The following is a 17,422-nucleotide window of genomic DNA, read 5'->3' on the forward strand; positions in this document are numbered from 1 at the left end:
AAGGAAATAACTCTAGTATGCTACAGTTTACCAAGAAAATAACTTTTTTTCTATATATGTGTTTTGTTTTTGAGTACTAAATACAAACATAATTGAATAGATGATCTTTATCAAGGGTATATAAAATCTTTATATAGATTCATTAAATTAATAAACCCTCATAAGATATTTCATATAAAAAAGGAAAAATGTCTCTCTTTTAAAATTACAGGTCTTTCATTATCTAACCCTGTGTAATGCTATACTTAACTAGCATTATGCAGTATTAATATATCCTAATACTTGGAACTTATACAAATACTGCTATTTTAATAAATAATTAATGTGTCATGTGGCTGGAAAGTGTACTTAATAATAACAAGGGATAAATTAATTTCTGAAAAGGTCAATACTCAACCTTCAACCTTCAAACACATAACACCTGTATAAACTAGCTTATTTTTTTAAAAAAATAAAACACATGAATTACCCGTTTAAGTACACTTAAATACTATTCTTTTATTATAATTCAACATGAAAAATGCAATCATTTTTTAATGGTGTTTCAACATGACAGTGTCTCTAAACCACCAACACTGGGACATCAGGCAAATCCTATTTTGAATCCCCATTGGTTTTTATTACTGTGGTTTATTTTAGTATTCTTTATAAAAGTAGGTGAAAACCACAATACATAGTGTTTAACTCCTTTGTCAAAATAAAAATAATATATTTTCCCAGGAAGAAAAAACAGATTATACATTTTTCAAATAGATAATAGGAGTCGGTTTTTTCTGTAATTAGCTATTAGGAGCAGTATCAAATGTTTACTATTTTCAAATTATTGTAGAACATGTTTACTTTTAAAAAATAATTAAATGCAAAATAAATTATTTAAATGTTCCTTCCCATGGCAAGAACCCTCAATTTCTTCATATCCTGTACTGCAGATACACCTTCCAAGAGGAACCAGTCTATCTCCATCTGCTCCACAATATAGTTTAGGAGTATCACGCTCTTCAGCACTCTTCACACAAGAGCCCCGTACTTCGACCAAAGAGGAAGAGTCGACTCTTGGGATGGTATCAGGAAATATGGCCAAGTTTTGAACAGTGAAGGGACACTTTTTGTAGAAAACACGAACAGAGACCAGGGCAATGCATGCCCCAATGTCTTGAAATGACAGATAAAATCCCTTTCTTTCTATAGGCCCCACTTCACGAATTTCGGTGTTGAGTTTGAGGATGCGATCACCTAAATCCATCTGGGTAAAACTCTCATCAGCAGCAATTGTGCCAATCTTTATATACTGGTTTGGCTTGAATTTAATTGCATGGGACTCATCTGATTCCATATAATACAGATTAAAGGTTTCTTTGCAAGTCCCCAAGACCCAAGGGATGCTGTTACAATCCCTTAGTGTGAACTTCATTTCCACATAAATTTTCTGAACTGCATCACGTAAGATCCAGTTTGTTCGAAGCCAGTTGTTTTGGTTTGACTCCATTACATTGCATACCTGGTAAGTATGAATAGGCCTATTGTGTTCATCCATTTCAGTGATGGCATCCCACTGTGAAAAGAAAAAAAATTAAGTAATTATAAAATGATAATGGTGAAAGGGAAACTTCCAAAAGTTTTAACAAAAAGTGAATTGAAAGGATACAAATGAAGCTGTTCAAAGCAATAATGCAACAGCATTTTAATCATGAGCCTCTGGTTGAAAGGATGGTTTCTGCAATTGACCATCCCTGTATGAATCTTGCCTTCTTACATATTAACTGTATGACCTACAGCAACTTTATTTAATGTCTCTAATTTCCTTAAGTGTAAAATTAAACTTAATATTATCCATTTTATAGGACTGTTATAAAGTATATACTACATAAATACATAAAGAGCAGTTTAATTATTTCCTGTAACACTAAAAGAACATAAAGAAGCATTCATTATCTGATTAAAAAAAAAAAGAAAAGAAAACAATGAGACCCACGATATATGCTCTCTGTTTTCCCCATCTGTCCTCATATCCAATTTGCCCCACATCACATCATGATGTTTTTTACAGTATTCACTAAAATATTTACATGGTTCTTTGGGGGGATGTTTACATGGAGAAAAGGGCCAGAAAAATCACACAAGAAATATGAAACTACTCAAAGACAGTATATAATGATACTTAAGGTTGTGCATTATCCTTGATGTCAAATTTGTGAAAAAAATTGTTTCTTCGATCATTGACAGAAAAAAGATGAGGAGGAAGAGGAGGAAGAAAGGAAGAAAGAGAAATAAAGAAATTAGAATTGGACTCAATACCAAAGCAATTGATAAATTTCATCTTAACCAAGAAGAAAGAAAATACTTTACATTAGATTTCTAAATTTGAATTTGATTTCCTAAAATAAGAAAATAAATTCAAGATTGGTACAACTGTAAAAGAATATGAAATTTACTAACATATCTGGAAATTGGGACCTGAGACAAGAATATAAGTTTAAGGCCTTACATACAAAGTGTATAAATATTTTTAAATAGTAAATCATACTTTAAATAAGATGAAAATTTAAATTTTTATATTCTTACTTTGTAAAGACAACTTCCTAACAACCTCAGATGCCAGGTCAATGCAAAAATACTTGTATTTTTTAGAATAGCAAGGGAAGTATGTGGTGGTCCACAGAGGGCTAGCCTCTAACTTCATTCAGTCCTACTGCTGTTCCATTCCTTGACTCTAGCTCCATATCAATCCATGAGGGCTTCACCATGTACATATGGTGGGCTATAAGCCTTCAGGTACAAGCTGTGCCCCTTTCCTGCTACCCAAAGCTGCCAACTTTGGTCTTCCATTTAGCTTGAGATGAGCAGAACAATGCACAGTATTTCCATTGGAGGATGGACCTCAAAAGGACATGGAGTTCCTGAAGGAAACCTGAGCTTGAAAAAGAAATTATGGGGTCTTGACTATCTGTGGTCTTATGAAAGAGGATTTATGTGGCAAATCTCCTCATCCCTCAAGGTTAGAGCTTCATGAAGAGGAGTGAGGCCAGAGGAGAGAAAGGGCAAGATCAAGAAAAGCTCTAGACACAGAGCATGGCCTTCCTTTTCTGGGTCTAAAGATGACAGGAAGATAAAGAGTACCCCAATTTGGAATTTGAAAATATTATAATTATTCTTTTTTAACATGCAGAGTTAAATATAATATTTAAAGAACCCAGTAGGTTCTACCTCACTATTAGTCGGTTAATGTAAACATTTACTTCAAAACACTTTTAACTTCATAAAATATACTGTGAATCTTACAGGTCACTTGTTAATAATTAATGAATTTATTGTATGTGTCAAGTTCCATAAAAGTGTGAAAATGAGGATACAAGGCTTGTTCTCAGTGGAAATATTATTATATCTTTAAAATAAAAAAATAAGAAAATGTAACTGATAGCATAGGTTTGTTTATAAGTAACAATGGAATGGGATATATAATAAACATAGTATGTGCTCAAATGAGAACTTATTCATGAATTGGAGTGGTTTGGAAGGATTGGCAATGAAGAAGGCACTTGACATGCACCTTAAAGACTAAAACAATTCAGTAAGGCAGAGGGGAAGATGTTGAAGCTAATGTATAAAACTAATCTACATGCCTACACTTTGAGAAAACTTTAAGATTGTACCACAGATATCTAATGGATTAAATTTCAAAATTTCATTCAAAACAAATACATAATTCATTTTCTATGTGTATAGATAAAGGTAGAAATTAGAGAAACATACAAATCAAACCACCATTAATTCTGTCATTAATTTGACAATTTGCTTCAGCTGCATTGCAGTCACTGAACCCAAAATATTCTAATTCCTTAATCTCCTGATACTAATTTTTTTTCAAATATGTTTTATGTTGGAATAAAATAGTATACTCATTGGCTATAATTTGGATCTGAAATATCTCCACCATGTTAAAGACTTGATTGCTAATCTGTAGCACTTTGGGGAGACTGGCCGAATAGAAGGAAATTAGATCACTGGGAGAGTGTTCTGAAAGGAGATATTGGTTATACACACACACACACACACACACACACACACACACACACACACACACACACACATCCTCTCTTTTCCCTTCATGACTGCCATGAGGTGAGAAGCTCCTCTGCCACATGCTCATTCCATTATGTACTGTGCTGCCAAAGACCCAAGGGCAGTGATGTCAAGTGATCATGAACTGAAACCTCTGAAATAGTGAGCCAAAGTAAAACTTTCCTTCTTATAATTGGATTATCTCAGGTATTTGTCACAGTGAAAAAAAAATCTAACACACCATTATATAAAAATTTGCTAAGATAAAATGTAGAAAAAAACTTAGTAAAGCAAACCATACATTTGCAAATCATTTCTGTTTTTATTCTTTTGTCTTGATTTTTTAAGCCCTTTCTTTAGATCAAGTTGTGGATAGATGAATTATGAAGCGATAGAAAAGGTTAAAAACTTCAAGTTTCATGATCAGTAAGAAGTTTTGCTTAAGCAAGAATTAGGTATAGTCCAAAGGACTATTTCTTTGGGCTACATGTTCATCTTGGATGTAATGACCTCTGAGGAAACTATACACTGAGTTTATACTCATTAAAGCTTTATACTCATTAAAGTAGCATAGAAAGGGCTGGGATGTAGCTCACTGGAAAAGCATTTGTCTTGTATTCACAAAGCCCTGGGTTCCACCCCCAGTTCCAAAAAAGACAAAAAAAAAGTAGTAGTAGTAGTAGCACAGATTTTCATACCTTAATGGTATTCATTTTCATGATATCAGTAAGGAATCCAAGGCTCCCAAGTTAAAGTAATTGCTCATTGCTGGACTTGTACTGACCATGAACTAGAACCAAGGCTTCTGGCTTGATTTTTCATAGTCTATGATGTTTTGGCATCTTATAAAGCTTGCTGGAGAGAGTTGAGCAGATGAAAAAATTTCCCTCCCAGGGCTAGATAATTCTTAGAGATTGCAAAGGACTGACCTGAAGTGAATCTTTTATATGCCAAACAACCAACCCCAAGTCTAAATCCCCAAACACCCACTTATCTAACTCTCACACAGGCAGCCAATATTCCAATATTCCTCTTGTTCTAAATCATCCTAGGCTGGGTATGAGGCATTTAGAGACCACTCTTAAAGTACAAATCCCACAGGAATTATTTAAACTAACCATGCTGAAGTGCCTACTATGCAGTACCTTACCTTGGAAATCTCATTAAAGACTTCTGGCCTGGAGTTTTGCCATCTACCATCTCACCAAAACCTCTATTGTCTTTCATGGCATGTACAGACTCCCTCTGTGGGACTCATGAGTAAAGAAATGTACAGACTCCCTCTGTGGGACTCATGAGTATATAAATCTTCCAAAGCCATATTACTTTTCCTGCTATAGACACCACAACTATATCATAACATATCCAACCGTAACTATATCATAACATATTCAACATGCACATTCTTAAAATAAATAGTCATATGACTCTTAAGACATTCTTTCCCAGAAAATCTCTGAAGGAATACTCATTCTTGCTAAAGCAACAGTTTTCATTAAGCAAGATAGTTCACATGACAAAACTTGCACTCATCATCTATAATTCATATATCCACTCCTGTACCCAAAGAAAGCAACTCATAAAGAACTGGAAAAAAAAATTTCTTTGTTCTACTTACACAGGCTGTAAGAACGAACATAGTTTATAAGTTACTCTACTATGAAGAAGCTTCAGTGACTTGATTTTTTTGGTTTTCTGAGCTTTTTTGTGCACTATACATTGGCTTATTGCTTTTATATTATGATACTGTTAGTCTTACATGAAAAATATGAAAAAAATTAAGAGCAAAATGAATTCATGAGGAGGAATCAGTATGTTTTGCTTCAGTGCCTGCTATATAAAAGCAAACAGCTGATGGAATTGACCAATACAATAGCAGAACTAATGAGATGTTTGATTATTTTCATCCTATATTTTCAACATTTAGGCGGTTCATGTATATTTAAACATTTCACAGCTGGAAAATAAGTATATTTGTTTTACTAGGGGTAACAGCATTTACCCACTGGATACATATGACAGGGCATTTATCTTAGTGCTGAGCTCTGCCATTCCCATCTCAATTGAATATTTCTTAGAACTGACAGGAGTACAGAGTTCTAAATAGTCTGTAGTGCATTTATATCTGAGCGCTCTCTTTAAAAAAACATCTCTACCCACATATGAAGTTTTTGTTTCCATAACAAGTCAAATAAACTAGGCAAAAAACTGAATTACTTTTGAGAATAGAAAGTTAGAACAAGAAAATTAATATTTAAAGCAGAAAAATCATTGAAGAATCAGACTGCTTTCTTTTCTCACAGATATTAAAATAAGTCAAACACATAGCCTTTGTAGGGAAGGAATGTTCAGATAATAAATTGATTAAACTGACCATATATCCAAGTCCTCATATAAATGTCTCAAATGTATATCTTCCTCCTTTTGAAAAATATTTAGAATGCAACAGGAATATAAATTTTATTCCATAGTAAACTTTGAAATTTTAAGATAAAAGCAGATAATTTCTCAAAATGAAATGAACTACTGCAAAGCTAATTAAATTTTCAAAGAAAGTGAAAGTCCTGAAAATTCACTTAAAGAACTAGCAAAGGAAAAGATCAATCACTCTCAGACTAATAGGTTTACCTCTGTATCCCTAGAAATACATTGTAGGGAGGAAAGTCATGCCCTGACTATCTGAGGACCATACACAGCGGCAGGGTTTGCTGATTCAAGGGGAATAAAAATAAAAATCTGTAAAAAGTAATGTTATATGTACTGATAGGAAGGAATGAGACAGAAAACACTCCAAAAACATTAGAGAAAGACATTGCTGTACAGAAGTACTTTGGTCTTTACCTCTGCCTCCTAAAGAATAAGTATTCAAATGTAGATCAAAGCTTTTTCCTCCCTCTCCACTCTGTGCTTTAATAAAATTATTGATTCCTGAATTTATTTCTGCTGCAAACTGTAACAGATCCCAACTCAGGCCAAAATGAAAAAAAAAGTTTGTGGAGAAATGTTTTTTTTCTTATCTTTTTATTCCTCAACATGTGGTTGTGATAAACATATAAAAGGGAAGCCATGCAGAGAAAAGACTACAACAAAGCACCATTTCAAAGATATGACTCCAAAAAAGTAAATGACCTTTCCAGTTGTCTAGTCTTACTGGCAGATGATTAATTAATAATGCAATAAAAGCAAATTATTCATTTTCCCCAATGAGCACTTATCTAAAGATATGTTAAAATAAAACAAAACCAAACTCCTGATGAATCCTTAATTCCTCGTCAGGTTCCCTATGTAATTTGTTCCACAGTGTTTTGAGTCTATGACTTAACTAATTAGTCCCACAGATAACCAAGTTTATTAGAAAAAGGAGCAAGAGAGAAGTAAACCATCAAATTCATCCTAAGAAAAAAATGGTTCAGAATGAAGAGAAGCTTTTATTTGGTAAAATGACGTCTATCTGATTTGTTCAGAACATTCTTCCTGCCCCATGCATAAGAAAAATAAACTATAGTTATTGAACACACAGGCAGCTCATTATGTAACTCTGTGGTGGCTTAATTTTTTAAAGCATATACATCTAATATTTTCTATCAATGAAAAGCTTCTTAAAGGGCCTTCTTATTCTAATATGATATTTTCCTCACAACCACTTAAAAATTCACTTTGAGTCAATATACTGACATAAACTTAGAAAATTAGTGCCCTGAATACTGCTGCTAGGCATGTAGTTAATAACATAAATCTGTTTTTGCAGCAGAAAAGCGAAGGCTCTGCATTTAAATGATAACTAGTTTCAGAGAACAAAATGAGAAGCAAAATGTATCATGTGCAGATACATTTCTATTTCACTTTGGGCAAACATAAAACTTTTTTATTAGTACTACAAAGATATTTAATTTAAAAAGATATGAATTTGCTGGTATCTAGAAGACAACTGCTGAGACTGAGTAAGTTTTACAAATAAATTTATTACTTTTTGTGGATTATTCCTATTAATAAAACCAAAATATTATAGCAATGAGGATAATTTCCACTAAGAAGAAAAGATCATCCCATTAAAAACATCAAATATTCATGAAGATTAAATGTCTGATAATAGAGTCCACCTTCTATATATCCAGAGATCTTAACTGGCATTATCAGAAGTCAAGAATTTACTGAACAAATGAATAAAAATTCTGCAAATATCATCTTTGAATATTTATAGCAATACTACAGTAAAGAGATATCAAATATTCATCTAAATTATTCTGCCTTAATATTCAACAATACCTGAGGAGCATGCTAGGTTTCATGGGACTTCAGAAATATAGAAAGCACAGAATAATTATCTCACAAGCCACATTTAATTTAATTCTTGATCTTATATACATTAGCATTTGTATGAAGCGTTTAATCCTGGTTTTAGAGATGAAGGAACTGACCTGAAGAACAAATTAACTCACTTGAGATTTTAAAGAAAACACAAGACTAAACATCAAATGTATCTGAAAATGTATGCTGACCCATATGAAAGCTTTAAATTAAAATAAGTGTATGTAGAATGCTAGTTCAACAAAAGTAGAGACTTTGTGTTGTTCATCAATGCATCCCCCTTACCAAGTGAATATTTACAAAGCTCACAGTAGGTTCTTAGTATTTGTTGAATATTCAGGTGAATAGCACGAGGCTTGAATTCTAAATTAATTCTCAATGCATCTACTAATGTGGAGACTTATTGTTTCTTAGGTCAAGATTCTAAATATCATACATGTAAAGAAATGTGTAAGCTTTTAGCACTCTCCCAAACCAGAAATATTATTTTAAAGATATTAGAATAATGTAGCTGATTATAGATAATTCAGATGCCATGCCTTAGCTGAAGCCTAGAAACAACAAATGGCTTTTGGGGCATTATGCTAATGCACAAGATATTTAGTAGAAGAAAATTCAAGTTTAGAACTCTCCCTCTTTATATATCATATGTGTGTGTGTGTGTGTGTGTGTGTGTGTGTGTGTGTTTTCAAAATGGAAATAAGCAAAGAAGGAGGACAGAAAAATTATTTTAGGAACATATGTTTGCATTGGGAGAGATAGTGACCCGAGCAGGCCATATGCAATCAAGGCTGCTTGGCAAGTACCCTTTAATTGAGCAGGATTTTAATAAAAAAGGACTACTTATAGATTCTGTCAAATCATCCATCTTTGCTCTAACTTTTAATTAAGTCCATCATCCACAGCTGTAACTATAATTAATTTTATATTTTAAGTAAAAGATACAGTATTTAAATACATTAATTTATGAATTGTTAATTCTTGCAAATATCAAGTATAAAATACTCAAACTGTACATATTAATGCAAATTGTGAGATACAAGTGTGATGTTCTATGCATGTTATAGAAGAAAATGATTACTAAAAGAGAACATATTTAAATATATTAAATGCTGCTGAAAGGTGTAGTAAAATAAAGAGCTCAATGTATACGCAATTATTAACAGAGAAGTTACTGGTGGCCAAGACAAGAAAACATTTGATGAAATGTTGCTATGGCATTCATCTTCATGCAGAAATCTGGAGAAGAGCTATTTCATATTGCAGACACATAATGAGTAAAATAATTAGTAGAGAATCTTTCAGGGTAAGATCATGATTCTCTATAAACCTTATTTTGTCAAATTTTGGCTCACTAATGTTGCCTTAACACTTCACAGTTATATTTTTTCTTGTTATTTTAAATACCTTAGATCTTCACAATTATATTAAAATTAAAACTTTAAGACTTCAGTCCCACTGGAATGACTTCTCATAGGACAACCTTGTTTAACATTAGAATTCTACATATGAACTCTGTTTGTGATCACCTCAAACACAACAGAACGGTCAAATGGTAAAAGAGCAGCAATAATAAATAAAATAAAGCAAATGAGGATTTGCATAGAGCAGTGATGATAAGGAGGCACTGAACTGTCATTCAGAGGGGTATGTGATTAGGTCTCCAGACCTCAGGGGACACCTGTCTCCCAAAAGTGATAAGACTAACTAGATGTTACCTATTGGGCATGAATACATCCACTTAGATATTTGAAGATTTGAAAGCATACCACTTGAAATGACTATGCTTTTTTTATTCTCTGCAAACTGGGAAATGGGATTATGATATACTGGGATATGATGATATTGTTTTACCCAAAGCTAGAGTTGTATATATACTAATAACCAAAGATGTTACTGTTTATTTCATGGAAACACAGTAGGAAAGATCAGAGTAAATCATGTATTTTCCCACAACTTTTCATTTTGGCTTATCTGTTCACTTTTACATAATAGGTGGGAGAAAACAGAAAGAAACCCATTGTATGACATATAATTTTTCTGGAAATGAACTCAAGTTGCACTGTGTATACAGGAATACCCAAGCAGATCTGGCAAACAGCCATACCCTGGAGAATTCTTTCCAATAGATTTTGTTACAATTAATTGTAAATACTGGTAGAAAATTCCTCCAAAAAAAAAAAAGAAAAGAAAAAAAGAAGAGAAGAAAACCTATTCCAGGAATGGGTTCTCAACAATGGAAAAGAGTAGGTCTTTACAAGCCCCAGAATTAGGTGAAGTTGGTAAGATTTGTAGGAAATTAAAGCTTGTGCAAGAAAGGGAGTATCTGAGTTAAACTAATTTGACATATGCCTGTTGGTGTTTTATATGAGGATGATAAATTAATACAAGTATTACTAGATAAGTACTTAACATATGAAGTATGTTATTAGTTTTTGCTCTTCTATTTCTAAGCAGCTTTCAGATTAGTCAAAAAAATTGCTTCTTAGTACTTAATCCTTTTTCATTGTCTTTGTTCTCTGACTTATCTTTTTTTCTGTCCCTTTGTCTTGGTAAACCACTACTGGGAATGAAGTATTGCTAAATGGTGCTAAAGGTCACAAAGAGTTGGCTGGACAGTACTGTCTACCAGAAAGCACAGGCAAGGACAACCTTAACTCTCTCTGTACAAGGCTGTTTCTGTTTAGGTTAATGTGTTTTAGCTCAAACAGCATATTGAAGTCTGAATGACAGGGTGAAGATTTCCCTTGAATCTTAATAAACAGAACAGAAAAAAAAGTAATCTGGGAATGTTTGCTTCCATTCTAAGTTCTCAGCTCTTCTGAGAATGAAATCTCTTTCATCTGAAATACTATTGTTGGTGTGTGCTCAGAATGCTAGTCTTCTGGAAGCTGCTTTAGCATTAGGACTGTGAGCAGGTCCCAGTCAGAACTAGAAATAGAAATAAGATCATCATGTTACGCCCTCTCCATTATACTATCTGGTAGTCAGCTTTTCTTTGCTGTGACTAAAATAACTGACAATAAAAACTCATAGAAGTTTATTTTGACTGATGGTTTTGGAGGTTTAGTCCATGGCTGGCTGATTTTGTTGCTCTGGGATTGAGATGAGGCAGAACAATATGGTGGAAGGGCATGCCAAAAGAAAGCTGCAAAGCTCTTTGCAGCTGGAAAACAGAGAGTGTGTGTCAACAAACACAAGGAGCCAAGGACCTATTTCTTGCAGCCATGTCCTACCTGCCTGCAGTTCCCACCAGTAATGTATTATTCCACCAGAAGAATAAATCCTTTGATGAGGTTATAGTTTTCCTAATCTTACCATTTCACCTCTGACCTGTCCTCCATTGCCACATGAGTTTTTCAGGGAACTTTTTGTACACAAACCATAACACTACCCAATCCTGTTCTCCAAACAATCCTATAAACTACTTCAGTTAAATATTCCTAAGGCATAATTCTTAGCTAATCAAATTCTTTCTCTAAAGAAAATCAGGTTTACATATACTTCTTCAAATGGCATTTGATGCTGCATGAGCTGACTTCAGTTAAGTTTAATTTCACTTCTTCCATGAAGCAGATGCTGTCAGAGTTCGGCCCACTTCCTATAACTTTTCAGGATGTGTTAACATCAACTCTATGTATGAAGGCTGAACCCCTGAAAAAAAAAGAAAAAAAAAACTATAGAAGTTTTCTCCGTATACGTGACAGGTCAGCAGTGCTAAGAAATTAATACCCCTAGGAAAAAAATCATCAAAACATGATTAGTAGAATTCAGTGAATGAGACATGTTTTATACCATTTCCCTGAATGTCCTGGTGGAATTAAGCACCAATTATCTATGATATCTAGCAGTTTTATAAAGTGCCCTTTAATGTTGACATCATCTTCTTTCTGCATTACTTTCCTCCCCAATCCATGCCCCTGAATTTTCCAAACAAACTACCAAATTTTTGTTTCAGAACTAGTTTATGAAGGACCTAGAACAAGACAGTGGGCATGAAAATGATTCCCAGAAACAGGTACCCCAGTAACTGTATTACTCACTGTCCAAATGGCCAAGGACTCCACTGCTATTGAGATAATAATGAATGCTGCTATTCTGAAGCATCTCAACTGCCAACATTATTTCTGTGGTAAAGTGGGATTTTATATAGGCAGAGGCTAACATTCGAGTAAGTAATATATTTAGGATTTGAGTGAGTTACACTCCAATAGCAAAGGTAATTTATAAGGACAATGGTCATTGTTAAGTGCTATCAATGCACTGAAGAAAGAACAACAACATATTCAACTGATCCAACCTCCAACTCATGGAATATTCTGACACAGAAGGTGTTAATAATATCAGGTGGTTATGCAGAACAAGATCAGGAGTTGAAATCAATAAATCAAACTGTAGAGAAAGATGACTGTTTAGCCATGATGTATCTCCTGCAGTAAAGTCAGGATGGACAGGGAATGATTTAAGTTCTAGATTGATTATAGATGGATACATTTGTATTTAAACACTGAGATTTTCCTGAAGTCTGTGTGTGTACAAATGTGACTCCCTCATTATTGCTAGACAATCAGCAGCCTTTCTTTGTCTGGGAGACATTCAAAAGCAACATCTCAGTCAGGTGTCTGGCAAAATGAAATCTGCCCCATTAGAGCTGTCCCTTCCCTCCCAACTTAAGAGTTCAAAACCAATAATGAAGATCAATTTTGGGTATAAACCAAATATAGATATACACTGCCTTCATTGAAATGGAAGGGATTATTCATCTGAAGGACCAAAGGACCAAGACAATGTATTCAGGCAAGAACTGCAAAACCATGGTTTTTAATGGATCTTGAGACTGTTGGGCAATAGAGGAAAGAAAGGCAGATCACAGTGAGTTGAATGATATGTGACTATTCACTGAGGACTCTGGGTTAATGGAAGCTGGAGCTGGAGTTGGTATAATATACTATTTTAGTAGGATACTTCTTCAAAGCGTGTGGGAGGAGGAATGATGACCTAGAATCAAAAGGATAATATTTATTCAAAGTTTAGATAATGGGTTCAAAAGAGTCCAACAATGGAGTGCACAAGAGTGGGTTTATTACATAACACTAGGGAAGTGCCAGCTGACTATGTTCCTGTGCCTAACCCTTTCATAAAACAGGTAAGCCAGAGAAGGAAGAAAGGGAGGAAGGGAAGGAAGGAAAAGAAGGAAATAGGATATTGTGGGAGAAAAGTGCAAAGGAGAACACCTTCATCTTGAAAAACAGTCTTGGTTGTTTTTTACAGACCAGATTTGAAGGTTGTAGGGAGAGTTTGCTTATAAAAGTAGTTCCCCAGTGTCAATAGTAATGCTAGGATTTTGGAATATCTGAGGCCAGAAGGCAAGACTTAACCAGAAGAGAAAAGATGAGTGAAATTATTCTAAGTGCCAAAATAGGTGGCCAAGTTTCAGTGGCAAACTTAGGGATATGTGGCATTAGCTAATAGATTATTCTCAGGAATTAATCAGATGGGAAGCCAGAGAGGGTACTGCAGGACCTACAAAACCAAAGAATTTCAAGACTACATGCCATCACAGGCTGTCAGCTCCGACAATGAAAAAAATCACTATTGTAGACTACTTTCTGCAGTGCACCAGTTCTCATACCCCAAGCCCATTACCATAACACACACCTCAAAGTAGTCCTTCACCAAAGGACCCTAGGGGATTGGGTAACAATTATACCAGCTCACATGCCCTGAATGGCATAACTAAGACACCCCAAAGATATGATTGTCTTTATGCCGTTTTGTCAGTATCAGGTTCCAGGTTCTCTGCAAAGCATGTAACAGGGAAAAATGAAATCATCACTATAACATTTTTGTTACTTTCTCTTTTTACCTATTCCTATAATTCTCTTACCCTAATATTTCTCTCTACATGTTCAAAGTTATTCACAGTTAAGGAAACTATATATAAAATAAAAACTTCCCAATATTTCCAATCAAATATGAGTTTTGTTTGTGTGGATATTTGGTTTCCCTTTCTATTTCCTGAGCAACATATTTATTACTGAAAAATATACTACATGGGACAACTGCACATCTACATGCAAAATATGAAGTCAAGACCTCTTTCTTATGTCATACACAAAAAATAATGCAAAGTGGTTTACAGACCTATGTGTAAAAGCCAAAACTATAAATATCTGAAAACACAGAAGTGAATCTTACTTTAGATTATTCAATGGTTTCTTAGTTATAAAAAAGTGTCCTGTCAACTAAAAAACAAAAATTAAATAAATTAAAAATGGGCCAAGTATTTGAATAGACATTTCTCCAAAGAAAATAGACAAATGGCTAATAAGCATATAAAAAGCTATCAGAATCATTTTCCATTAGAGAAGCCCAAACCAAAACTAAAGTATAAAACTACTCCAAACAAACTGGGATGGCTAGAAACAAAATAACAGACAATAATGAAAACATGGAGTAATGGGAACCCTCAAACATTACTATTGGGAATGTAAAGAGGCACAATCACTATAGAAAATGATCTGTCAACTCTTTAAAAATGTTAAATATAATGTTACCATGTGACCCCTTAACTCCACTGCTAGGTATCTATACAAGAGAATTTAAAATATTTCCATATAAGAACTTATACATGAATATTTATAGCAGCATTCTTCATACTAGCCAAATGTTCAGACCCAAATATTCATCAACTGATGAATAGATAAATAAAATGTGGTATATTTACACAATTGAAGAGTATTTGTCAATTGGAAGGACTGCCAAATTATTCCTAATAAAAAGAAATATAGCAACATGGATATATCTTGAAAATCTTATGCTAATTGGAAGAAGCCAGACACAAAAGACTGCATTTATTATATGTTTCCATTTATATAAAATGTCAAGAAGAGATAAATCCATAGAAACAGAAAACAAAAACAGTTAATTTTTTGCCTGAGGGTGGAAGTGGGGGTTGAGCAGGCACTCCTCATGAGCACAGAATTTCTCTCTAGGATGCTGAAAACACTTTTAAACTCTTTGTTGATGAATGCCCAGCTCTGTGAATATACAAAAACCTATTAATTGTATACTTTATACTGTGACTCTCATATGACATTAATTTTATCTTTATTAGTTATCTTTTTGAATTCAATGTTGCATAATGTTCACTCTTTTCCCTCTTGGACCTTATGTCTGTATTATTTAAGATGGTGTAGTTGAAAGCTGAACAATCTTAGGGAGAAAAAAATAATTGTCTTATTTCTGTAATATTTCTGGAAAAGAAGGAGACTGTCTCACGGAAAAGTATATTCCAGAAGTCAACTGTTATGACACAGTCCTGGTTTCCAGTGTTTATTTCTTGACTTTTGTCTCCCTTACAGTACATGGAGTTAATACACATGGATATAAATACAGCTACGCAACTCAGAGCTTAAATCCCTATATTTTTTTTCTTAAATTTGCACTTTAGAGTCACATACGATTGTTAATTATGGACCTAGTATATGAATAAAAACTATGTGATCTGGGAGATTCATTTTGGTTCTCAACTATTAATAAAATCAAAATATATTATATATAATACTTATAATCAAGAGTTTATTCTAATAATTTAATAACATGCGACATAGCATAATAGCTAATATGCATTATATATTGAAAATATTGGTTCCTAAAATAAAGGAGATTCATCCATGTTAATGAAGGAAAGTATGCTGGTAAGGTAATAGTCAGGAACCATTAGGTTAATATATAAGCCAATCAGATATTCCCTTTTAAAATATGAATTGAGAAACAGGAGATGGGAGGTGAGATACAAATGGGATTGGTAGTAACTCTTTGAAAGTAAATCTGAAAGTTTATTATATAGCATAATTATAAAGACAATGTGAATAATGTGGAAATTTAGCTGATGAAGAAACAGATGAGTGGGAATAACTAAAACTATAAATTCTTCCCACTTCTTGTTTTACTTCTACATTCTCTTGGTATATGATTTCTCACTATCTGATTTATACCTAGACACCTCACTCTTCACTTAATTCCAAATTTATGTATACAGCAGCCTTTTTGACATACTTAGATATCTGCCCAATATGTAGCATGAATAATGGGTGCAACAGATCTCTTGATTCTATTTACTCACATCCCCCCACCCGGCCAGTCTTATCCATTTTAGTAAACACAACCACAATCTGCCATAAAGCCAAGGCCAAAGTCTAAGAATAATACTTCATTTATTGTCCCCTCTTCAAATGTGGCATTTATTCAAGAGCTAAGCACAGACATCATACATTAAATTTTCTCCATCTGTTTTGCTAATAATTTAAATGAAACCATCACCATCTCTTGCTGGCACCATTGCAATCTCCATCCAATCAGTCTCCCTAAATTTCTTCTCATAATCTACTTAATAATCATAATAAAACAAGAATGACTTTCAATAATACAATTATTGGGATCTCATCAATAATGAAGACTCTAAATTTTATCAATAGAAATAACAAGCACTTCATAGTCATGGTTCACTAATACCCATACCTCTCTCCTACAAACAGTAATAATGCCATATAAATAGCCAGTACAAGACAACTGAAATCATTCAATAAATATGTCACCATCAATATTAGTAATATTATTGATCAATGTTATTAATAGTATTTATTGAATAAATACAAAGACTTTGTAAGAAATGTTACCCATAATCCTCACAAAAATCTAATAAAGAAGGTACTAGTGTTATCCACAATTTACATTTAAGAAGACTGAGTCTTAAGGACATTGAGTCTTATATTCCAAATGCTGAAAACTTGCAAATAAACTGAAAATTAAAATCTAAAAGGAACCATGACAGTAGTGCATGGAGAATCCCAAATTCTAGGAACAATTGAATCACATTATCTTGAAAGAGTGCAAACCTCCTAACTCTCACTCCCAAGACTTCAGGTTCTCTCTTGAAATAGTTGCTGTGAGGCATGACTTTACTACATTTTCTCTCTGTCTTGAGGTCCAATAGTTCAGTTTGGGGGGAAGATGTCATGTATGTGTGTCATTATTAGAAAAATTCTCTCTA

General features: G+C 33.6%; 1 protein-coding gene across 1 annotated transcript in view; it reads right to left on the reverse strand.

Annotated features, from left to right (window-relative positions):
• Window positions 1-853: 853 nt before the first annotated feature.
• Window positions 854-17,422, reverse strand: part of LOC143388204 (ephrin type-A receptor 6-like) — a gene marked incomplete at its 5' end in the record, with an annotated part of 82,755 nt that continues 66,186 nt past the window's right edge. Inside the window, one exon of the mRNA XM_077108242.1 lies at window positions 854-1,552. Within this exon, the coding sequence (XP_076964357.1) occupies window positions 854-1,552 (699 nt within the window). The remainder of the gene's footprint in view (window positions 1,553-17,422) is intronic.

Source organism: Callospermophilus lateralis, unplaced genomic scaffold (assembly GCF_048772815.1).
Source record: "Callospermophilus lateralis isolate mCalLat2 unplaced genomic scaffold, mCalLat2.hap1 Scaffold_2365, whole genome shotgun sequence".
Classification (NCBI taxonomy): domain Eukaryota; kingdom Metazoa; phylum Chordata; class Mammalia; order Rodentia; family Sciuridae; genus Callospermophilus; species Callospermophilus lateralis.